Source organism: Manacus candei, unplaced genomic scaffold (assembly GCF_025592945.1).
Source record: "Manacus candei isolate 608988 ecotype Guabito, Panama unplaced genomic scaffold, ASM2559294v1 h1tg000182l, whole genome shotgun sequence".
Taxonomy (NCBI): domain Eukaryota; kingdom Metazoa; phylum Chordata; class Aves; order Passeriformes; family Pipridae; genus Manacus; species Manacus candei.
In genome coordinates this window covers 174,098-198,393 of record NW_026138230.1, presented here as the reverse complement: position 1 = coordinate 198,393, position 24,296 = coordinate 174,098, and the positions used below count along the sequence as shown (strand labels likewise).

The 24,296-nt window shown below is 44.7% G+C and overlaps 1 protein-coding gene across 5 annotated transcripts in view; it reads left to right on the top strand.

Annotated features, from left to right (window-relative positions):
• The window catches only part of GOLGB1 (golgin B1), a 36,698-nt gene extending 12,613 nt beyond the window's left edge, over positions 1–24,085 (top strand). For 3 of the 5 annotated variants that reach the window (XM_051773981.1, XM_051773983.1, XM_051773982.1), the window contains exons 9-22: positions 711–1,122; positions 1,762–1,853; positions 2,163–2,259; positions 4,670–4,743; positions 6,781–11,816; positions 12,607–14,557; positions 15,969–16,147; positions 17,285–17,450; positions 18,538–18,669; positions 19,137–19,382; positions 19,514–19,611; positions 20,248–20,382; positions 21,866–21,971; positions 22,353–24,085. In XM_051773981.1, the coding sequence (XP_051629941.1) occupies positions 711–1,122; positions 1,762–1,853; positions 2,163–2,259; positions 4,670–4,743; positions 6,781–11,816; positions 12,607–14,557; positions 15,969–16,147; positions 17,285–17,450; positions 18,538–18,669; positions 19,137–19,382; positions 19,514–19,611; positions 20,248–20,382; positions 21,866–21,971; positions 22,353–22,487 (8,859 nt within the window). In that variant the 3' untranslated portion in view covers positions 22,488–24,085. Of the gene's footprint in view, positions 1–710; positions 1,123–1,761; positions 1,854–2,162; positions 2,260–4,669; positions 4,744–6,780; positions 11,817–12,606; positions 14,558–15,884; positions 16,148–17,284; positions 17,451–18,537; positions 18,670–19,136; positions 19,383–19,513; positions 19,612–20,247; positions 20,383–21,865; positions 21,972–22,352 lie in introns of those variants that run through there. The other 2 variants (XM_051773984.1, XM_051773985.1) reach the window with 2 other exon arrangements.
• Positions 24,086–24,296: the final 211 nt, after the last annotated feature.

Genomic DNA, 24,296 nt, shown 5'->3' with positions numbered 1-24,296 from the left:
CCTGACTCCTCCTCAGTGTTTTTGACTTCCCTCATACACATTCTGTGGCCAGAAGGAGGCCTGGTATACATACCAACCTGAGTCCATGCAGCTGAAGCTTCTCTTCCTACCAAGGAGTTAAGAGGAGCTCCTCAGCAGAGTCCTCTGGAAATTAGCTATGCTGACTGTCCACAGGTCCAGGATGAGGAAGTTTGACAAAAGGAGTTTAGGCAAGTGTAAAGTCTGTTTCTGTTTCTTGGTCATCTTAAATCTCTGGTCAGTGTCAACCAGCCTTCTGAGATCTTTCTTAAAGCAGTGAGCACTGTGGAGCACTCAGTTTGTTACCTCCAGGTTCATACACACTTTTGTTCTGGTTTTTTAGTTGTTGAGTTCTCCCTCTTTTGGGAGGCTTGCTTTCTTCTAAAAGAGAACTCATGGCCACTATTCTCTTGCTTCTTTCCTCTGAATTGCCTTCCACTAAATCAAGACTTATCTTTTCTTTACCAAAATGATGAGGAGTTCTTCCTCCCAGCATTGCTTTCTTGCAATTTGCAAATAGTAGGGCAGTTTCTTTCTAACAAATAGAAATTTATGACATGTTTGTTTCCTCCTTTCTGCTACTCAGATATTTTAAAAGGATTCAATGGAAATCTTAAAATATAATTCAGGTACTGTGCTTTTTCAAGATATTGAGCGAGTTGAGAGATAAATTAATTTGTGTCACTTTACAGACACTCCTAGATCAGTGCCAGAAGATGGAAGTGGATCTAAGCTCTGTGAAGAGTGTGCTGGATGCGGAGAGACAAGAGTCTCGTGATCTCAGGGAGAAGATGGAGCTGGAACTAGCTGAGAGGAAGCTGTCTTCCCATCGCCTGCAGGAGGAGGTGCAGCATCTCTCAGAACAGCTGCAGGAGGCAAGAAGAGCACAAGCTGAACTAGAGGCAAAGTGTAAAGATCTGGAGCAGGAACACAGGCTGGAGGTGGAAGAGAAAAAGCAGCAGATCAGTTGTCTCCTGGTGGCTGAGCAGGAGCTGCAGCGTGGCCGTGCTGCCCTCTTGGCTGAGAACGAGCAGCTGAAGCAGGACCGTGGCCGGCTCCTGCAGCTGCCTGCGGAACACGGAGCTACAGCACCCAGAGCACGGGGTGAGCAGGCTCTCAGAGCCCTGAGCTTCACTGGCTTGCCTTCTCTTTGGCTTTGTTTTTGTAATTGCTCGTAGGAATGGCTTGGTGTAACAATTCCTAATTGCACAGGGGTATAGGACTGGTGGTGCTGTCCCAAACCAAGGGGATCTGGTGCAATCCCACCATTCTGTCCCTGGCATCTGCAAGAGGAGGAGCAGAAGAGCAGGGCAGCAAATATGGTGCCTTCCTTGGAAACTGTCTCAGCCTCTTGTCTCTTGGGACTTAAGGATTTCTTAAGCCAGATGTATTTTTTAGTTGATTATATTAACTTGTTGGATTTTTTCCATCAACTTATAGAAGTCCTTTTTAGATGTGCTACATTCTTCAGAGTCTGAATTTCTACTGAAATTTTAAGTAAAACAACCAAGAAAAGCAAACTATACCATTTTCTCCATAAACCTGGATTAAAACTAATAACATTGATCTTGCTTCAAGCTCTTATTTCAAATTGATTTTCTTCCAGCTGCTTTATGGCCTGAAACTGAAGCAGTGACTAAGAGATAATGGATCTCATAAACTACTGTGCATGTGTGTAACTTGGATGTAATTCAGCAAAAAAGATGAGAACACACCTTAACTCCCCTTTTTCCCCTCCATCAGATGAACATGTACAGAAATCTGAAGAATTTGTCTGCTGTCAGAATGAGCTGAAATCCCAGTCACAAGTGCAAGTCTCTGAACTGAAGCAGCAGGTATGATATTTTCATATGATTCTCATGAAATTTTCCCATATGTTGAGGAACTGAAACCAAATGAAGTGTCTAGAACTCCTTTTTTATCATGCATTGCTTGAGAAAGGCTCTTCTTGGTTCTCTCAGCTGATGGACAGACATGTTATGACTGTGGAAGCCTAAGGAGAAGTAGGAGTTAATTTGAGCAATTTAAAAGTTGCCAATTGATTTTTTTCTTTTTTTTGAGATTAACCAAAACATTGAAGACTAATGTGTTTTTATAAACTGTATTGAAGTTTATCTTTCTCCACCCATCCTGTGTTTTAACAGGATAAATCAACTTCACAGGAAAAAATAATAGATCAGGAAGATCAGAATGAGACTTCATTCCTACCCACAGAAAACTTGGAAAGACAGAAGACTGAAGGTCGTATGATTACCTTACCTATTTTAATATTCTTAAAATATTTAAAAATTATTCTGAAATTAGATTGTACAAAATAAGATCTAACTGAAGTAGTAGTTTCCCCCTTGTACAAAATGGTGACAGTCTGCAGGTGGTACTTCTAGGGGGGGTTATTTTTGATGGCTTTTGCTGAAATAGTAAAGGGCCCATACATATGCCACATATAAAAAAACCTCAGACAATGAAATTGGTTTTGAGTGTCTGTGCATGTGGACTGATAGCAGCAATATCACCACTCTGTCAGAATTATTCTGTAAAGCAGTGGATTCCCTCAGGTGTTTCCTTTAGGGTCTGGTGCACTATGACAGTAGAGTGTCTTGATTTTTACAGACATAGATTCCTTTTTTTCTGTCATTCAAAGCTAGAACCTCTTCGTAAGAGTCCCAGTGGAGAATAATCAGCAATAACCCAGATTGCTGCAGTTCTGCAACATCTCCTTTCCTCTTTTTGTTCCATGATCTCAGAGATGCAGGTCTTCAGTGGACTTCAAGACATCATTTAGAATCATGGAATGGTTTGGGTTGGAAGGAACTCATAAAGATCACCCCTCCTGTGCTGGGCAGGGACATCCTTCACTGGGTCAGGGTGCTCAGAGCCCTGTCCAACTTGACCTTGAACATGTCCATTGATGGGCAACTGACAGCTTCTCTGAGCACCCAGAGAGAAGCAGGCCCTCTTGAAAGGCTGCAGTAAGGCCTCCCTGGAGCCTTCTCTGCGCTGAACAACCCCAATTCTCTCAGCCTTTCTTCATGAGAGATAGTTCCCGCCCTCTGATCATTTTTGTGGCTTTCTCTGGACTCACCCCAACAGATCCAGATCCCAGAACTGGGCACAGTGCTCTGGGTGGGGTCTCACAAAAGCAAAAAGGAGAGTGAGAATCGTCTCCCTCGACCTGCTGCCCACACCTCTTCTGGTGCAGCCCAGGGTGTGGTTGGCTTTCTGGGCTGCAGGCAGACATTGCCAGCTCCTGTCCAGTTTCTAGCTCACCAGTATCCCCAGGTCCTTCTCTGCTCCCAATCCATTCACCCCGCAGTCTGTGCTGGTCCTGGGCATTGCCCCAGCCCTTGCACTTGGCCTTGTTAAGCCTTGCCCTGCACAAGGGCTGCCTGGCCCTGCTCCTCAGGCTTCTCCAGGTCCCTGTGGATGTCATCCTGTCCCCATGGTGAGCAAACTGTCCCGCCCAGCTCGGTGTCACCCAGGTGTGCCGGGGGTGCCCTCCACCCCGTCTGTGTCACTGGCTGAGGCTCTGAGCAGTGCTGGTCCCAGTACTGCCCTTTGCAGGACACCCCTTACTGCTGGTTTCCTTGTGACCATTGAGCACACGACACAGAAATCCAGCTTTTAATCTGATACCATGCCCTCAGTTATGATTGAGTATATCCAAAATGCATCTGGAAAACTTTCATCAGCTTTCTTAAAAAGCAGCTCCTTCCTCTGCTGAAAGGCATTCCACCTGAAAAATGCAGTGACTCAGAACGTCGTCATCGTGTTGCTTAAAACATCTTTCCCAATGCATGTTTAGCTGCATATTTACTTCAAAACAAGGGTTTTTTGTTGTAATTGTTTTCAGAGGGTGTGCTGAACACTTGGTTACTGACATTTTTTTCAGATTTTAAACATGGGGAGATGTAATTCCTTTAAAAACCCCTACCAAAATATTAATGAAACATATAAAAAGTCATCATCTTTCAGGCCTGCTCTGTAGGTTCTCAATACTTTATTACTCCTCTTCATCTTGTGACAACTTTTTGTTAGTCTTATTTAAAGTGGGATGCCTAAAACTGCTCACAGTACTCCATTCCTAACTTGAATAGTATGAAATAAGGATTTATATTTATATTCTAATAAGGAATTATAGTAACCTTATATTTTGCAATTTCTGATGATTTTCAAGCAGACCTCAACAAATGCTTTCAAATAACTGTCGTTGTTTGAAATTTAAAGGTTCTTGAGATCCTTGTGCAGTCTTTTAATTTCCATGGGTTTAACAGTGCATTATACCAGAATATCTGTCACTCTCTTTACACCCATATGGATTCTTTGAACTTGTCTTGAGGCAGCTCTTTGAGTGATGGAAGGTCTCCCTTCCTGCTGCATAGGACAACATGGGGTTTATCTTTTTCTACTCTGTCTGTATGACAATTGTTCTTTTCTAACAGATGTTTAAAACAGCATGCTATTTTGGTGATTTGCCTCTAAAAAGAACCAAACACATTATCCAATGACAGTGTTTTATATATCCACTACATAAGTGTGTACCAACAGCCACATGTCCTTTCTCTAAAGCTCCTGGAAGAATATCCTATCATCATTAATATCATTAAGCAGAGTCTTAGTTTTCAAATAAATTTCTTGTGTTTGAATGTTTCAGAAATACCACATTTCCAGCTTGTTCTCCAGGAGCCTCAGCAGGAAGCTGTGATCATCACAGAAGATGCAAAACAGGTAAGGATTAAGCGGCTGAAATAAGCTAAAACTAAAATAGGTCAAGGACTGGCCTTAAAAACAGCTAAGCTGTGATGGCCTTTTTTTATCAATCCTCTTTGGAAAGTTATTATTAACTGGATTAATGGTGGAAGGCAGATATAGGTTCCAAATACTGCTTGCACTGTGTTTGTGTCAGACTGTTTCCCTTTGCTGGCTGTGTGGAATTCTTGTCCTTCACCCACCCAATCCATATTTGTGCTATTTTCTACCTCTTGTGAGTTATTTCTTCAGCAAAACCATAGGCTAAACTGAGACAGGTCTCTGGAAACACAATTCCAAAGGCCTTGTCCATTCCCACTGCCCTGATGGGCATCTGGCAGAGTGACTGGAAGTAGCTGTGTGCTTGTGGGGTGGGAGCCAGGTTGATACTGTCCTCATCTTCTCCCACTGTGGACAGCTGCAGGTACAGCTGGAGACAGAGCTGCAGTCAGGCTGTTGTTTAGAAAAGCACAGGGACCTGCTGCTTGGCTTCCATTCAGCCAGGGGAGGGAGAGGACAGCCCCTATGTCACTGTGCTGGGAAATGGGTTGTCAGCTGGGAGCAAGGTCTGGGCTCTGTGCAGCCAGCTCTGCTTGCAAAGTGCTCCAAAACTGGGGGCTGGAGATCCTGTGACTGTTAGTGCCCTGTTTTTACAGTAAATGTTAATTCTGAGCACTTAAGTTTGTTTTCAGTCTTTCCATTGTTGGACTGGGGGTTTTTTACTTGCATTTTTTTGGGGTGGAAGGGAGTAGGTTTTTTTTTTTTTTCAGAGATCCTTTACTTAGTTCTGACTCATTTCTTTGTTCTCTAGTTCAGACCTTTTCCCACAGAAGTGGCAGTAATGGTGCCAGTTGTTTGCTGTGGTGAAATATTGTGAATTTTATGTGTAATTTATAAATGGACTTTTCATAATGAAGAAATTAGTTGACAAGGTCTTAGTTCTTGTATGGCCATCAGCAGCAAATTAACCAAATTCCCGGGCTTTATTAACATCTTTGGGCAAAAAGAGAGTCCATGTGTATGAAATAGCAAAATCTCCTCTCCCAGCCTGTCAAGTTCTGATCCATTTGGCACAGAAGTGTGGAGTGGTTGGTTTGTCTGTGTGGTGGAGCCTGGTGTAACTTTCTTGGGAAGGCTCCTGGTTCTTTATCTGCTGAAGCAATGAGGCAAACACTGACAGACACATGAAAACTTTTAATTTAGTTTAAAAGCCCCAAAGAGTTGATTTTTATTTTTTTTTAACATCCTGCAACCTAAAGGGGTTGTTGCACCACTGCAGCAGACTTTAAGAGCTGCTCTTCTTTGGTGGTTTCCCTCCAGACTGCTGAACAGCCTTTACAACATAATGTGCTGCCTTATTGGTGGGCTGCTGACCCACACTTTCTGGGGAGGATTTGTGACTGCTTTTCTTTTGCAATCTGTTTTTGGGGATGGGAGAAAACCTTAAAATAATTATTTGGAAAAAGCCAAGTGCTTTGTTCGAGTTGCTTTGTCTAGTGCTTTCACTTAGGACATGAACACAGGTTGGAATATGGGCTTCTCTCCTGATTATTTGCTGTGTTAAATGCACAGATAGAATAGGGGACAAAACCTCTTTTTCAAAGACTGTGGATAGGATACCAAGAAAATGTGGCTGGATAAGTACACTAGAGGGCTTGTGAGAATCACAGGAGAACTTAAACACTTCAGTCATACTGTCTTGTAATCAAGAGAGAAAGGGGAAAAAAGGGAATAGGATGTTGCCCTTACGGTCTGATCCTAAAGCCAAAATCTTTCGTGCTGCAACTTCAGAAACTGAAATGAGCAGAAGTGACCTGGGGAGTCACAGAATCACAGAACAGTTGGGATTGGAAGGGACCTCTGGACATCATCTAGTCCATCCCTCTGCCCCCTGTTATTGGAGAAACCAGTCAAGAGAGGGCATCCTTAAGCTACAAAATGTGGAAAGCAGATGCTTCCAAGAGTGACCCTTTCACAAGATTCAAAGGAAAATTGATACCTGCTATTTTCTTTCAGGCAAGAACAGATAGCTTTCCTAATGGAAGCAAGCAGCTTACTGAGGAAAGTTGTTCACCTGGAATTCTAGAATATATTGCTGCAGAGAAACAGAAAGAACTGTCAGTTTTGCTGCTGGAACTGAAAGAAGCCCAAGAAGAAATAAATTTTCTGAAAAGCCAGCTCAAGGGCCCCTCTGGCCAAATTTCTACAGGCAGCCAAACAGGAGAAGATGCTAACCAGCTGGAAGAGAATTCCCAGGTACAGTGTCTGGAGAGGGAAGAGCAGAAGGCTTCAGATACACAGAATGAGTTGGGCAGTAGCTCGTTACAGAGAGAAACAGAAATGCAGCAAATTGGCCTGTTTCAGGAAAACAGACTCAGTGTCCAAGAAGAGCCCCAGGGGAGTCCTGTCTCCTGCAGGGATGAGGTAGAGGCAATGCAAGGAATCTCTACGGCAGATCCAGAGCCTGGAGCCTCTCAGTCTCAAGAACTGATAAAGTTACAAAACCAAATTACAGAACTGCAAATAATTCTTCAGAAATCAGAAGAATCCTTTAAGAAAGATCTAGGAGAAAAAAGTGCAGAAATAAATAGGCTAAACCAGTTGGCAGAGGAATACAGGAAAAAAATAGAGGATTCTGACACTACATTTTGTGTTTTGGCTGAAGAACGAGATCGACTCCTGTGTCAGGTGAAGGAACTTTCTACCATAACAGAACTGAAGGAGCAAGTGAAGCGGCTTGAGGAAGATCTAGCTCTTTCAGAAAAGCAGAGACTGTCTGACACTCAAAGCAGTCTTCTAAGAGAACAAATTCAGAGCCTTAAAAATGAATTTAAATCCAAGGATATAAAAATTGAAGCTTTGCAAAAAGACTTGGATGAAGCACAACTTCAGCTTTCTGACCAGGACACACAACTAAAGGATCTGAGAAGCCAGATCGAGGTGAAGGAACATGAAGTACTTAATCTAGAACAACTTTTGAGGAAGAATACAGCAGAGATGGAAGAGCTTTCCCACGAGTTAGCCTCAAAGGGGCATGAAGCAGCAAGCCTAGAACAGCTTGTTGCTGAGCACACCAGGTCTATAGAGCGCCTGCAACAAGCCTTGCTGGAGAAGGACCAACAGATGACGGAGCTCAGTGTCAGCATGTCTGAGAAAATGGTCCTGCTGAATGAAGAGAAATTTTCTCTAGGAAATGAGCTGAAGAATCTTAAAGAACAGACAAGTCTGTTATTAAAAGCCCAGGAAGAAAAAGACCAACATACAGGAGCAAAAGATACATGTCTGAAATGTGGGGCATCTGAGCAGCACAATGAGACAGAAGCAGCGAGTAAAGAAAGTGAAGAATTAGTAAATCAAGTTGAACTTCTAAGAAAAGAAAATGAGCAGGTAAAGCGGAAACTGCAAGCAGCACTTGTGAACAGAAAGGAGCTTCTGAAGAAGGTCAGCACATTGGAGAGTGAATTAGCACAAAGGAGCAGAGAACAAGAATCAGAAACCTCAGTGGCTCAGGCAGCTGCAGGGGAAGAAAATATGAGAAGCATGATCAGCAGAGAAGTGAGTCTTGAAAACCAGCCCAGTGAGGAGTATCTAATTCAACTGCTTTCTGAAAAGGAATCAGAGTTGCAGAGCATCCGGAAGGACCTGCAGGATAAAGAAACTACAGAAGCACAGCTGCAGGCAGTGATTGAGGAAATGAGACAAAGCTTGCAAGGTAAGGCAAACATTATTTCAATTAAAGAGGAAATCATGGAGCATCAGACAATTGCTGACAAAGTAACTGAAACCAATGAAAGCCCAGAAGATTATGAAGAAAATGGAAAACAGAGCTCAGCAGCTACAAATCCAGAAGAAAACCAAAAGTCTGCCCTGAAAGAAAGAATTTCAGTTCTTGAACAAGAAAAAGAACAACTCCAAAAAAAGCTTCAGGAAGCCCTGGCATCTCGCAAAGACACTATAAAAAAGGCTCAAGAAAAAGACAGGCATCACAGAGAACAGCTGAAACAGCAGAAAGATGATTACAACATCCTTCAAGAACAATTTGATCAACAAAGCAAAGAGAAGGAGAGCATCCAAACTCAGCTCAGACAACTCCAAGAACAGAAAGGATCAGCAGAGGGTGTTCTTGGGAATCAAGGTGGATTGGATTCTTCATGCATGGAAGCAAAAAATACAACAAATAGCAAGCTTGTACAAGTTGCAGATGTTTCTGAGGAAGAGTTTAAAAAACACCTTGAAAAATTGCAGATGGAGAAAGAGGAATTGGAATGTAACGTCAGCCGTATGCAAAGTGAACTTGCTTGCAAATCAGAATTAGTATTTGATTTGCAACAGCACATAGGACAATTGTTTCTGGAGATAGAAGGGCTGCAGAGAACCTCTGACCAAGCTGAGGCTAAGGCAGCAAGTCTTCAGATGAAACTGGAGGAGAGTGAAGCAAAAATTTCCAGAGAGGCCAGTCTGGAAAACTTGAAAGCTCTTGTGCACCAGAAGGATAAAGAAATGGAATTTCTTAACTTGCAGTTAGAGGAGAAAAGCAAAGCTCTCAGTAATGTGCAGGCGCAGCTGCTGGAAAAAGAGGATTCAGTCAGAAGCCTGAGTAGTCAGTTGGAAGCTCAGGCTCAGGTGCATGAGGAACAGAGCAAGCGACTGCAAACGGAGTTGCTGGAAATTCAGAAGCAAGGGGACAGTGAAGAAGCAGCTAAACAGAAGAATCAAATGCAGAGAAAGCTTCAAGCTGCACTTATCTCTAGAAAAGAAGCACTAAAGGAGACCAAATCTCTAAAAGAGGAGCTGGCTAATGCTAAAACTACTATTGACAGTCTTTCTGTCAAGCTGATAAATATGGAAAGCCAAATATGTGGCCATGTTAAAGAAACAGATACTTTAACAGAAAAGTTAGCGTGCCTCACTGAAGAGAGAGAAAAACTTATTGCAGAAGTTGATAAAGTACTCATAGAAAATCAGAATCTTGATGGATGCTGTAAAAACCTAACACTGACTCTGGATAGAGTTGTTCTAGAGAAGGAGAAGCTGGAGAAGGAGATGGAATCACTGAAATGCTCTCAAGCCACTGAGAGTTCTGAGTGGCAGGAGAAATACAAGGAGCTTCAGGGAGAGTATGAAACTCTACTCCAGTCCTATGAGAATGTGAGTAACGAGGCTGAGAGGATTCAGCGTGTGTTGGAAACTGTTAGGCAGGAAAAGCAGGAAATTTTCATTAAGCTGAAAAGTTCTGAAGCAAAAAAAGAGGAAACAGAGAAGCAGCTACAGGAAGCTGGACAGGAAATGGATGAAATGAAGGAGAAAATGAGGAAATTTGCAAAATCAAAGCAACAAAAGATCCTGGAACTAGAGGAGGAGAATGAGAAGCTTAGAGCAGAGATGCATTTTACAGGTGGGGAGCTACCCAGGACTGGAGAGGTCTTTACAAACACTGGCCTGAAAGAAGATCTGGAGTGCTGTAGGAGGGAATACCAGTCTCTTTCTACTCAGCTTGAGACAGTAATGGCTGAAAAGGAGTCTCTTAATCAAGAGATCGCAGACTTAAAGTGTCTCTTGCAGTTAACAGAATCTAAACTGAAGGAAAGCAGAGAACTTGTAGACAGGTATGTTGCTCAGCAGACAACAGGCAAAGAAACAAATGAGGCAGTTGCCACACCACCAACAACGGAAAGGTCTGAAAATCAAGTGGAAATAACTTTTAAAGCAGAGTCTCCTCCTGCAGAGCTGGGACAGGAGGCGTTTGAAGGTGGCAGCCCTTGTGAGGATCCTGGCACCTACAGACAGCACATTGCTGAGCTCAGCCAGCGAATCGCAGAGCTGGAGGATAACAGAAGAGCTTCAGAGCAACAGCTGGGTGACATCCAGCTGTGTGTGGAGACCTTAGCAGGTGAGAAAAGGACTTTAGAGCACCAGGTGGAAGAGAAAGTCCGTGAAGTGAATGCTCTGCAGGCTACAGTAGCAAAGATGGAGCAAATGGTCCAAAAAGCCACAGATGACCTTGTCAGGATGACAGAGCTGAAGGATACGCTAGAGGCTGAGAAGGATGACTTGGAAGAAAGGCTCATGAATCAGCTGGCAGAACTTAATGGAAGTATTGGAAACTATCAGCAAGATGCAACAGACTTCCAGATCAAAAATGATCAACTGAAACACGAGCTTCAGAGTTTGCAGAGAATGGTACGTGAACTGGAGGAGGAGAAAAGTCTGATGGCAAAGGAGAAAAGCAAAGCAAGTTCAGAAAAGCAAAAGGAATTTGTAGAAAAGCTAAAGTGCAATTGGAGGGGAGAGAGCAGCACACACGTAAAGGAGCTTCAAGAACTGCTGAAACAGAAGCAGCAGGAGATTAAGCAGCTGCAGAAGGACTGTATTAAAAGCCAGGAAAAGAACAGTAGTTTAGAAAGAACTGTTAAAGCTCTGGAATTTCTGCAGAGTGAGACTCAGAAAGAGGTACAAGTAGCCAAAGAGACTTCAGCAAAAGCAGTTGAAGACACCAAGAAAGCCCAGGCAGAGCTTGCTCTCTGCAGAGTAGTGCTGGATGACACGCAGAGTGAGGCAGCAAGGGTTCTGGCAGAAAGTGTCAAAGTGAAAGAAGAGTTGCAGGCAAACAAAGAGAATATTAAAATTCAAATGAAGAAAAAGGATGAGGACTTTGAGAGAAGGCTGGAACAGGAAAAAGACAAGCACTCAAAGGAAATCAAAAACATGGAAGAAAAGCTGGCAACTTTGCAGAGGGAGAAAGACCATGTGGAAACAGCTCTTGGTGATCTGCAAGACTCCTTGAAGACAAAGGATCAGGAGGCCAAAGAACTGGAAGGCAGTCTAAACAAAGCACTAGCCCAGCTTGCAGCCTTCACTAGGAGCATGTCTTCCCTTCAGGATGACAGGGATAGAGTGATAGATGAATCAAAAACATGGGAAAAGAAATTCACTGAAACTATTCAAAAGAAGGAGGAAGAAATACGTTCCAAAGAGGAAACTTGTGTTGGGCTAAAGGAGCAGATGAAGCAGATGACCATACGTGTGGAAGAGCTCCAGACTCATATATCCAGGTAAAGAAGCTGTGTCAGGGGAGGTTTAGGCTGGAGATCAGGAAAAGGTTACTGTGTATTTGTTGTCTGCACAAGGGGATTAGCACCCTGAAATATTCCTTCTTCTCATCTTTGAGGTCTTAAATCTATTCTCTGTGACAAGCACTCACCATCTGAGTACTATCTAGAGTCTTTAATAATCTGAAATTTGAAAGAGTTTCTTTTGCATGGAGTTGTTGCATTGAGAGGTCAAGAGAGCATTAAGATACATAATTTCAATTTAATCTCAAAATAAATTTTGAGAGATAGATGGAGCTATGGAAACATACCAAAATGTACATCTGTGAATTTCCAAAATTCAAAACCAAACCTTTCTTACATGAGTAAAATTGTTCTGTAAAGTTTATATGCTGTATCCTTGCATGCTGGAATATGAAATGGACATCAAAGGTGTGAAAACAGCAATTTCATTGGGGGGGTGTTGTTTTTTATTGTTACCTAGAATGGATAAGGATTGTAATGAAAAGGAGGTGATAACGTTCAATGTTTAAGCCCCTCCATTTTTTTCAATATTGACATGAACAACTTTAAAAAAATATATTCCCCTGGCACTACCCCCTTCAGACAGTAGTGCAGTCAGAACTTTAAAAGATGCCTTGAATTTTACATCAAGGGATATTTCCATCTTGCTTTCTTAAAGTAAAACTACTTTTTTGGCTTTTCTAAATTAGTATAAAGCCAATATTGCTGTGCATTTGGATACTGAGATACGTCATGAATTTTTTACCAACTTTATCTTTTGTGTTTTCAGGCTGGAATGCAGCAAGAAAGACTTGGAGTCTGACTGCAGGAAGGAGATTCAGCATCATCAAAAGACATGTGAAATCTTGCAGGAGGAAAAAAGAGAGCTTTTGACTCAGCTTGAAGGGTCTCAGGAACTGTACAGCAAGTCTCAGAAAGAACAGCAGGAACTGGAGTCAGAAATCAGCAGCCTGAGAGACCAGCTGGCTGACTTACAGAACTCCTTCACCCAATGTGAGCTGGCCAGGGAAGAGCTGGGGAGCATGGTCAAGCAACAGGAGACCAGTATCCAGAATTATAAATTCAGCTGTGAACAGCTTGAAGCTGATCTGCAGGCTTCCAAGGAGCTAACAAATAAGTTGCATGAAGAAACTAGTGCGAAAGATCAAAAGATCATGAGTTTGTTGTCCGCCAAAGAAGAAGCAGTGATGGCTGCTCTGTCTGAATTGCAGCAGCAACAGGCTGAAGAGATTAAAGAGTTGGAGCGTAGGCTAAGTAAGGAGGAAGAAGATAAAAAAGCCTTGGAAAATGAGAAGAACAAATTTCTTGGCAAACTTGATCATCTCACTGAAAAGATGAAGATAAGCAGAGAAGAAAGTAAGCAGCAGAAGGCACAACTGGACTCCTTCACCAAGTCCATGTCATCTCTGCAGGATGACCGAGACCGCATCCTGAGGGACTACAAGCAGCTTGAGGAACGTCATCTTGCTGTAATCTTGGAAAAAGACCAGCTAATTCAAGAGGCTGCTGCTGAAAACAACAATCTCAAGGAAGAAATGAGAAGTTTCCATAGCCGGATGGATGACCTCAACTCTGAGAATGCCAAGCTGAATGCAGAGCTGGTGCGGTACAGAGAAGACCTGAACCAAGTAATTTCAATAAAGGACTCCCAGCAGAAGCAACTTCTCAAAACACAATTTCAGCGGATCCAGACTCTGGAAAATGAGAAGGCAGCCATAGAAACACAGCTGAAAGAGTCTGAGCGTACTCAGGACGATCTCAGGAAGTGCATGGAAGGCTTGAGAGAGGATAAAGTCAGTATGTCTCAAGAGATTGAAACCCTTAGGTCCTCTCTGTCCCGGCTGCAGAGTGAGATGGCAGCGTTACGTGAGGGGAGTCCCATCGTGGAGTGTCAGGCAGAACTGAAGGCCCGAGAGGAAGAGGCACTAGAACTGAGTCATAAGCTTTCCCTCTCCCAGAAAAGAATAACTGAACTTGAGGGGGAACTAGGATGTGTTCAAAGGGAGGCAGCCAAGAGAGTGGGAGAGGCTGAGGACAGGCTTCGGAAGGAACTGAAGCACCTGCATCATGATGCAGGGATAATGAGGAATGAGACAGAGACAGCAGAGGAAAGAGTAGCAGAGTTGGCACGGGACTTAATGGAAATGGAACAGAAGTTGCTTGCAGTCACAGATGAAAACAAAGATCTCAGAGCTCAAATTCAGTCTTTCGGGAGGTCCATGAGCTCCCTTCAGGATAGCCGGGACCAGGCCAATGAAGAGCTTCGTGTTTTGAAGCAGAAATACTCTGCAGACTTAGAGGAACAAAAGAGTCTAGTGCAGAATCTTCAGGAACAGGTGGCTCAGCTACAAGAGGAGCAACATTCCACTGCCAGGGAACGAGATACAGTGAGGTCTGAACTGATAGAACTGCAGAAAGCCATTGATGAAAGAGGTTTCTTGGCCCAGATTGAGAGACTTAATCAGCAGCTCAGAGCCAAAGATGATGAGCTTCTCCGTTTGTCTTCGGAACTGGAAGGCTCTTCCAACCAGGTCAGATCTTTCTCCAAGGCTATGGCCAGTCTGCAGAATGAGCGAGACCGTCTGCTGAATGAACTGGACAAAACACAAAAGGTTGAAGAAGTGAAACAACAAACAGGGGGGAGCACTTCCACCACTCCCTCAGAAGTGCAGAGTCTGAAGAAGGCACTGTCCTCTTTGCAGAATGACAGAGACAGAGTAGTAAGTTCTCTCTTCCTGCTCTTACTTAAAGCACCATGGGAGATTTGGGTCTTCAGATCTTTGAATTCAGCACACTTAGATCTGGTAATTGGGGTGTGACACAGAGATCATTGGCTTCATGAAATCACTGAATAGTTGAGGTTGAAAGGGTCTTCTGTAGATCTTCTAGTCTGACCCCCCTGCACAAACAAAGTCAGCTGTCCAGCTAGACAATTTTGAGTATCTCTATTGGTGGATATTCCACAACCTCTCTGGCCAACCTGTTTTTTCATGTGTCTGGAAATGGTTTCCAGAATTAGTTGCTCCCTTACCTTCACAGGAATGGAGATGAGGCTGACCAGACTGCAGTTCCACAGTTCCTCCTCTTTGCCCTTCTAGTACATAGGGATGGCATTTACTCTCTTCCAGTCTTCAGGAACCTATTCCAGTCACCATGACTTTTCAGAGGTGATGGAATTGCCTCCCAATGACCTTAGCATTTGTGGGCATGCTCCATCAGATCCCATGGGTTTGGTATGAGCCATCTGTGTTATTTTCGCTGACATATGAAAGCTGTGATTTCATTGTGAACTTCACAGAGTGGTTTCTCTTGTTAGCTTGGTTGAAAACATGAAATCATGGAAATAAGGTCCCTGTTAACCTGCTTAGTTCACACCTGTGTCAGCTTATGCATTTGATTTGCCTTGGATTTTTAAAAGAGACTAGAGCAGAGACTTGGGTCTCCTCTTCCACTTGGCAGCTGAGTTTCAAGGCAGGTACAAGACATTGCAGCTTCCTTCAGACATCCTTGCCTGCACACTGGATGTGTCTGTGTAGTCTCTGGCACAGTGCAGCCCAGCAAGTTTGAATTCTCTTTGCTGATCAGAAAACAGACTTTGACTGTCACTTCCCACTGCCACTCATTAAGTACTTCCCTGTCTCCAGAGTCCATCACATCTCATCTTCAAAAACCAATTGCAGTGATGGATGTGTAATGACAACTTATTTCTAATTCCAGACTGACTGGAATTGGAGAACCAAAAGGATTTTAGTTTGTCAGTTCCCTGGTTTACAGTAAATACCAACTTCAGGAGTTATGCTTAACCCACTCCATCTGTCTCACTGTGTTTTCCTCTAAATAAGAGAATTAATATTGTAGCCTGGAGTGTTTGTTAATGCACATCAGATCTTCATGGGAGGGCTCAAAACTCACTAGTCTCATGAACAATAGAATTCTCTGAGGGTTGTTTTTTTCTGAGCTGTTTTTGGTACACTGCTGTACTTGCTGATTCAGTTTCTAGTTTCTCTGTTATCTGAATGTGACTTTTTTTTCCTCCAAATGCCACAGTGAGAAATGCTCTTAAACACTTCTAAGGAATAAAGCCAGCTGCTGGCTCAGCTGTCACACACTGATGTCTGCCTCCAATTCCAGGTGAGGGAGCTGAAGAACCTGCAGCAGCAGTACATCCTGGTGGGAGTGGAGGCCGCTGAGAATTCTCGCCTAAAGGCACAACTGCAGGAGTGGCAGCAGGAGGCAGACAAACAGCTCCGGCTGCAGGAGCAGCTGAGGCAAGAAGGAGTTGTCTGCCAGCAGGAGCTCCAGCAGCTCAGGTGCGTTTGTCTGCTCCCTGCCCCAGATGTTTGCTTCACTCAGAGAGCAAAGGGAGTGCTGAGAGCCTCAGCCTGGCCTGTGCCAAGTGCCACTGGGTCACTCCTGCCCTGGCCAGGACTGGGCACACATCTCCCTCCCCCAGCTTCTGCCTCTGGATTCCAACCCAGCAGCTTGGAGGGTAATGCCTGTGTGAAATAGATAATGACCTTTTAGTTTTGATTTCCTTTATCCAGTGGTGGTCAGTGTCATCTATTGGAGAGGAAACTTGGGCTGTTTCTTCTATTGGAACTCATGTATTTAATCACAGAACTCTCCATTCCAAGCTGCTGCTGAACACTCTTTATTATCCCACTGATATCATAGTTTAGAAAATACTCATTTTGTATGACTGTCCAATCCTTTGTTTCACTTGCTCGGTCTTCTTTTTATTTAAAAAAGTCTGTAATTCAAGTCTAGTAAAATTGTCTTCTCCAACTGGAGTAAAACTAGTTAGACAAATATACTCTGTCTAAAAATAGGGAAGAATCCTTTCAACTACCTCAGAGATACATCTAAGGATGCCTGAGGCTGGAATGAAAGGGACGGGATTTTTTTTCTGGAAAGATCTATGACTTATCTTTGTCCGGAGTGATATAAAAATTTGTAGTTCTCCTTTCTCTTCCCCCTGCCTCCAGTCTGACCCTCAAACACTGCAGGTCTCACAAATTTTACTTATCTCCTGACAGAAGATTTCCTGTGTAGCTTTTACACTGTACACGAAGCGAAGGCTCCAGGTGGGTGTGGTGGGATCAGTGCTGTGGGTCTGGTGCACATGTGACCACACAGGGACAATGTGCTGGGGACAAGTGGCATTGCCATGACTTGCCTGACCAAACTCTGTACAGAAAGATCAAAACAGTGTCTAGGAACACCAAAAGTGTGAGCATGGAACATTCTGCAGGGTTGAGCCAAATACAGAAAACTTCCTGGGTTTAAGGTTCCTGTACTTGATGGGTTGGTTTGGTTTAGTTATAAAACTTCATTTCTAGTATGGGATGATGATAGAATCATCCTCAGCTCATTGTCAGCTGGGTACCTGGACATCATAAGTGGTGCTGGTCACCTCCTGATAATTTCCATGGTGTTGTGCTGGGCAGACAGGAGAAGACCACCTGGGAGAAGCAGAGCAGCAGCATGAAGGAGCAGTACCTGATGGCCATAGCAGAGAAGGACAAGCAGCTGAGCCACTTACAAAGGATCACACAGGAAATGAGGCTGCCCTTCAGCAAGTCTCAAACTGTAGAGGAGCAGCACCAAACCAAGGTGGGTGGAAAGACAGATTCTTTGCCGCATGGAAATGCGAGGCTTGAAATTCAGCCAGAGGAGGGTGTGTTACTTGTATCCAGCTCCTACAGACTCACTGTTGGATGTGGTTGTGGAGCCTCTGAAGACAGTACCAACAATCTACCTTGGATCACTGAAAGTTTTAGAAATTGTGACTACCCTTATGTGCTCTTCTCTAAGTTCATTGTTCACAATATTTCAAGGAAGCGGGTGAAAGAGCAGGGCTTCCCAGGCACCTGGAGCAGCAGGAACTTCTCAGGGGTGTCTTTCTGGTTGTTTCAGAGTTGCTTCTTGCACTGTTTTTAAATCTAAGATCTTCTGATTTAGCTCTCGTTTTAATGTCACATTACAATTTCTAAGTTTCCTATTGAATTTTTCTTGCTGTTTTTACTGTAACAGGGATCTACAACCTCTGGGCTCAAGCCCAGAGAGGCTGAGGCTTGAACACTGCACCTTTTCTCTTCTTCCCCCTGTATACAGTCCTAGAAGTGGAGTGGAATATGTTTGATATTTTGCCTGTCTAGGGAAGGCTCCATGCACAGTGCATTGTGTTAGGGCTGGGACACAACTCTCCTGCCCATGTCTGTACTGTTCCAGGGGTTCGTGTCAGTGGAGGGGGAGAGGAAATCTCCCCTTATCTCTTTGGCACACCCATGAATATATGCCAAGAAAAAGCTAAAACAATGCTTGTGTGATGCTTTCCAGGAGGATTCTTCAGTGCTGGCCTTCTGGTCTTTGTTGAATGAGAACAGTGTGAACATTTCTTTCGTTTTTTGTTTTCTCATTCACGTGCCCTTTTTTTTCCTTCCTCTATTGTAAACAGCTTTAAGACAACTTTTGAGAAGGACCCCATCACATGTGCAAGCTCAGTGATCTTTCCTAATTGGATTTTCAGATGGCTCTTAGGATATTTCTGTTTATTCCCCATTTGCTCTTTTGCCTGAGCAGATCAAGTTCCAGGTCTGGGAGTAATATTGGGTTTGACCTCGGAATACTGAACAGAGGACTAACACAAGAGTGAGTTGTCACACATGCAATATATTTTTCATTGTTCTTTCCTTGGCAGATTTCTCCAGAAGTCCTGAAAGGGGACTTTTCAAGCCTAGAAACAGAGATGAAACATCTCCAGACCCAGCTAAGTGACAGCCTGAAAGAACTGCACCAAAAAGAGCTCAGAATTCAGCAGTTAAACAGCAAGGTACTGATCATATCCTATACGTGCTTGCAGTCTGGGATGAGGAATGTGGGAAGGCTGGAATAGGGTTCAGGGAGCAGGAATGAATCTGTCCTTGTTGGCATTCAATGAAGTAGCACAAAATCAGAAATATGTCTCTCAACAAAGCAGTGGTGGAACCACACTGATGTGTTTGCTGTTGCTGAACGGGGCTTGCACAGCACTGGGGCCCATCCTCCCTCTCCCACACTGCTCTCCCTCAGAGAGTAACTGGGGGAGTGGTCAGAGCATGGGAGAGAGAGGCCGTGGCTGGGACAGCTGTCCTGGATGGACCAGAGGGATATTCCAGGCCCGGTGTAGATCCCATCCAGCAGGGTCTGAATCATGTGGCAGCTCCATGTTCTCAACAGAATTCTTACCCCCAGTTACACAGAAGAATTTTGCTTTCAGAAAACTGAGTTCTTCACTTGGCGTCTGTGTTGTGTTCTCAGCTGTCTCAGGTCTTTGAGGAGAAGAACGCCCTGTCCCTGCAGCTGCGCGGGAGCAGCCGGGGCATCTGGGAGAGCCCCCAGCACTACAGCGAGGTCCTGAACCACTGTGAGAGCCCCCAGCACTACAGCGAGGTCCTGAACCACTGTGAGAGCCCCCAGCACTACAGCGAGGTCCTGAACCGCTGCCTGGTGCTGGAGAGGCAGCTGCAGGAGCTGCAGGAGCTGCAGGCTGCAGACAAGGGCGTGGTAAGGGGGGTGGGCTCGGGGCATGGCAGGGAAATGTTCATTGCATGTGGCTCTGCTAACGGTGCAGCACTGCAGCTGTGTCTGTCCTCTGTGCTCAGTGCAGTCTGCAGCACACTCCTGCCTTCTTTCAGGAGCTGTTTGCAACAGATGCAGCTCCAGGAGCACCCCAAGAAAAGAATGAGCCGCAGAGAGGCAGTTACACACCTGAACTGCAGGAGCTGCAGCTGAGGTAAAGAAAGCCTGAGAAAACAGGGGTGGGGTTGTTATCCTGATGGAGGTCTTGGGGCTAGTGATGAGTAATTGCTGGTACTTAGTATCAGTGTGTTGGGAAAACTCTGTGGGACCCTTGGATCTTGGGAATTTGGAAGAACTTTGTGTGCGCTTGGCAGCTGTCGTTAGTTATCTCTGGATAGAGCTTCAAAAACCACAGTGACAACATGCAGCAGCAATGCCAGCCAGACCTGGGTCTGGTAGGCTGCATCCTCAGTATCTGCTGAAGTATATCCAGGGTTCTGGTCTCAAGGCTGTAGCCTGAGAGTGTCTGGAATTGAGACCTAGCACATGATTCCTCATAACCTTCTGGAACTAAGTTCTAGCACATGATTCCTCATATCCTTTCAAAATAATTTTCAGAAGGTGGGGCCATGGATGACAGAGCCAAGGAACCCCTTCCTGATGTGAAACAGAAGCTTTAAGAAATTTGTCTTCTCATGCTTTCCAAAAAATTTAAATGTATTAAAGACAACTAAGTCTTCTGTGAGAGGTGGGAGGTAATTTGAGTCTGTTCACATCAGTGTATGCAACAGAAACAGAATAGTGCACAAATTAGGCCTTTTTTGGCATATGCTTGGTTATTTTCTTCCAGGCTGTCCGAAACAGAACATTTACATAGCAGCACAAAGCAGGATCTGAGGTATTTGGAGGAGCAGCTGGAGGAGGAACGGGACCGTCGTCTTGCTGCAGAGGAGGCACTTTCTGCAGCACAGGATCAGATCAGGAGGTGAGGCAGCTTGAACAAACAAGCACCCTCACCAGAGAAGTGTGATGGTTCCAGCTCTGTTCTTCACCTGCATTTCATCACATCCTTCTGTCAAATGGGGGCACAGAAACAACTGTACTGTGTCACTGAATCACAGAAAGGCTGAGGTTGGAAGGGGTCTCCAGAGACCATCTGGTTCAACCCCCTGCTCAAATAGGGCTCCCTAGAGCCAGTTGCCCAGGACCATGTCCAGATGGCAGTTGAATATCTCCAAGGAGGAAGACTTCACAACCTCCCTGGGCAACTCATGTGGTGCTCAGTCACCTGTACTGTAAAAAAGTGTTCTGTGGAGTTCAGGAAATTGAGTTCAATTGTAGGCAGATAGAATCAGATAAATTACTAGACATTAAGATAAATTCTGTCTGGAAATGAGATGCTAGCTATCTCAGTTAAATCAACTACTGGAAAATATAATTTGGAGACTGGGAATTGGGCACCAGCAGAAGAGTTCTCATGCTTCCAAGGAATTTGTCTCCTCAGTAAGCACCTGTGTGTTATGCAGAAAACAGTCTTGACTTGAAGAATTGTCACTCAATTTTAATGTATTGCCGATTAACATAAACTTTTTATTAATTTGGTTATTAAGAAACAGTTACACAATGAGGAAAAAACACTTTCCCCCCCCTCTACCAGGCTCGACTTCAGCCTAGACCCCTCTCCTCCCCCTCTGCAGCACCCAGCACCGTTGTCTGCACTGCACAGGGCACTTGGGGCACTGGACAGATGCCCTGATAAACTTGCCTGAGGGGCAAGTTCAAAATGCTTGTTTCTCCTCATTGACTATGGAGGTGGGTTTTTCACCTGACCTGATTGTAGGCACTTGAGCTCTGCATTTCCTTGTAGTCCAAATAAGCCTCACTAGTGGAGTCTTTTACAAGAAAACAATGGCTTCCTTTCTGGCACACTTGCTGATTTGGCCAAAAAATAGTGATCTGTATGGAGGAATTCTGGATGCAGTTCCCTGGTAATTGCTGCACAACTTGGACAAGTGTAGCTCCTTCTGGCATTGAAGTCTCTGAAAGCCTCCTGTAACTGATCTCACTAAAAACTGGTAGCCCCAGGATGTGCCTGTGCTGCCTCTGTCCCTAGAAAATACTTATCAAGAACCAGCACTATTGCAACCAGAGCTGGCTTCCAAAAGAATTTCACAGAATTTGAACCACACAGTTGTATCATCTGCCCTGGCTCCTTTCAAGTCACACTGAAATGTCACTTGAAGGATTCCTGCTGGTTGGGTTGTCCAGTCCTTTTGCTCAACGTGAGCTCAGGAGGCACCAAGGCACCACAACTGTACAAATGGCACCAGCTGTTGTCCAATGAGGCCAGGGCTTGCCTGTGGGGGTTGACTCCTTTTTGGAGAAACACCTCCTTTCCTAAGCTTGATTACAGTCTTGGTTTGTGGCATCATAAGAAACTGAACTTAATTTCCTGTTTGTCGTGGCAGGTTGCAGCCAAGCGAGTGGGCATCTTCCTTAAGTGCCAGCATTGATATGACTCCAGGTCATGAACAGTCCTTGCTGATCGACTCCATGGATAATAATTCCAGCAGAGTAAGAACTTAACATTCACAGCTGTCAATTATGTAAGCCCTGACTAATCCAAGAAACTGTGAACCTACAGCAGCTAAAGCCCTCTGTAGGGTACACACAAAGATCTGTCAGGGGCTGTGTAGGTTTCTGCTCTTGCCTTGCTCTGTCTTCCATGCTGGAGACAGAATTGGATAGAGGTGGTTCATGGAAAACCTGCAGAGAGCAGGGGAAGGAGAGTGTTTCATGAGGATTGCCCTAGAGGTGGGATCTGGCAGTGAAATGACTTTGGGAAGGTTTATGCTTGTTAGCTTAAATTTATCTTCGTGGTCAGAGAGCTCTGGGTGAAGGCAGCTGGGGACCCAACCATTCCTTGTACTGACTGGTCTCTCTTGACTCTCCCAGGCTCGGAATACCCTTGGACTGCGCCGCCTGTTCCGCTCTCTCTTCCGTTCCCGGACCCGCTTGCCCCTGCTGGTGGCCATGTATCTGCTGGCTCTCCATGTCCTGCTCCTCCTGTGCTTTACAGGCCACCTGTGAGCAGAGTGACAGGCTCTACAGAGCCCAGCCCCATGTGCACTGGGGCCTGCATTCCCTGTCGAGGGGCAGCACTTCTCCCAGCTGCCTGCTTTCCCAAGCCAGCCCTGGAGCACTGGGTGCTGCTGTCAGAGTCAGTGCTGCTGCTGGGAACTGCTCCCGGGACACTGGCCATTCCCTCGGTGTCTCTGCAGGAGTGGTTTGTTTTCTGAGCCAGGGTCATGCTGCAAACTTTCAAGGACAGCATCTGCTCCTGTACCTGGAAGTAGAACCAGTCATTTTAGATAGTATTGTGCTGTGGTAGGAGTAAGAAAAATATTCTTGAGTTGCTGCAGTACTTCAGCACTTCCTAGAACTGCAGAATCTTCCCCCTCTTAGGCTGAATCCATGAGTGGGGTTGGGGAAACCCTGTAGCTGGATGTAAGACAAGGAATTGTCTTCCCTTTCTTCCATCCCTTAAATTTGCTCCATGGCTCAGTGCTGTCTGAAATGCATATCCTAAGGAAATTGTGGGCACTTTAAGTAAAGTGAATCTTAAAATTGTGTTTCCTGCTCAGTTGCATCTCCTGTTGAAGAAATGCCAAAATTAGTCTATCTGGCCCTGCAGAGCATTCCATTTAAAAAGTCATGTCTGCCCTGGCAAGCCTGTAAAATAATGCCAGGGATTTAGTTATTTAAAAGGAATAGGAAGCAAGAAACTTTTTAACTCTTAAGTTAAAAACCTTGCTATTTGTGGCATCTGTGCACCTCTTACAATGGAAGGTGCTGGGTTACCTCTAGAAACAAGAGCAGCCCTGCTCCTGCATTCTCATCCACTGGCCCCTTGTCAGGAGACTGACCCCGCACAGGCTGTGTTGAAGGGGTCCCTGATGTGTTGAAGGGGTCCCTGATGTGTTGAAGGGGTCCCTGATGTGTTGAAGGGGTCCCTGATGTGTTGAAGGGGTCCCTGGTGTGTTGAAGGGGTCCCTGGTGTGTTGAAGGGGTCCCTGATGTGCTGTGTGGGCCCAAATCAAAGGCAGAAGCTCCAAAAATAAAGTGTCTCCCCTGTGCTGAGGAAGGAACCAGAGTTCTGAAACCTTCTGGTGTAGATAGCTGGTGCTGGTCACTGGGCATGTTTGGACCCAAAGCAAATGATGCAAATGGACTGGATCTTTCAGGATGTATGGAAAGCTGTGTTTTCTAAAGACCTCCTGAATTTGAGACTGCCCTCTTCCAAGAGCAGAATGCCAAATGCAAAGGAAGCTCCAGTCACATTCCCTGTCGGAGACCGAGTGGTTGTTCCATTCCCAGTTCTGGCCAGGAGGGTCATATCTGCCTCTTAGTAGAGTATTAACAATCATGTTTTTCCCATGGGAAAGAGGTAGTTCTTTTGATATTGCTGGTAAACTAAGCTGCTCTAGCCAGTGCACAAAGCCTTTTTGAGGATGGATTGATTTCATCAGTAGCTCAAGCAGCTGGATCTCTGGCAGGTCCAGAGCACTGGCACTACATACCCACTTGTGCACTGCCCATGGTTATCAGTGTGGACTTCCTCCAACTACATGAAATTCAGTGACCAAATATTTTGCCTGTGACTTCCTGGGGCATGAGCTCCTGTATATATAATAAAGTTTATTTTTCAGATGGAATTTGGGTCATGTCATGTAACTGTCAAAGGTTTCTTGAGGGTGTAGTGCTGCTGTATCACACCTTGTAGGGGACACTGGGACTTCAGGTCCCCTCGGTGTGTGCTGCCTTGTGTGATGGTTGTAAAAGCATTGTTTTTTCATACAGTGTGAACACCTATGGGATGCCTTTTTCCTCATCTCACCT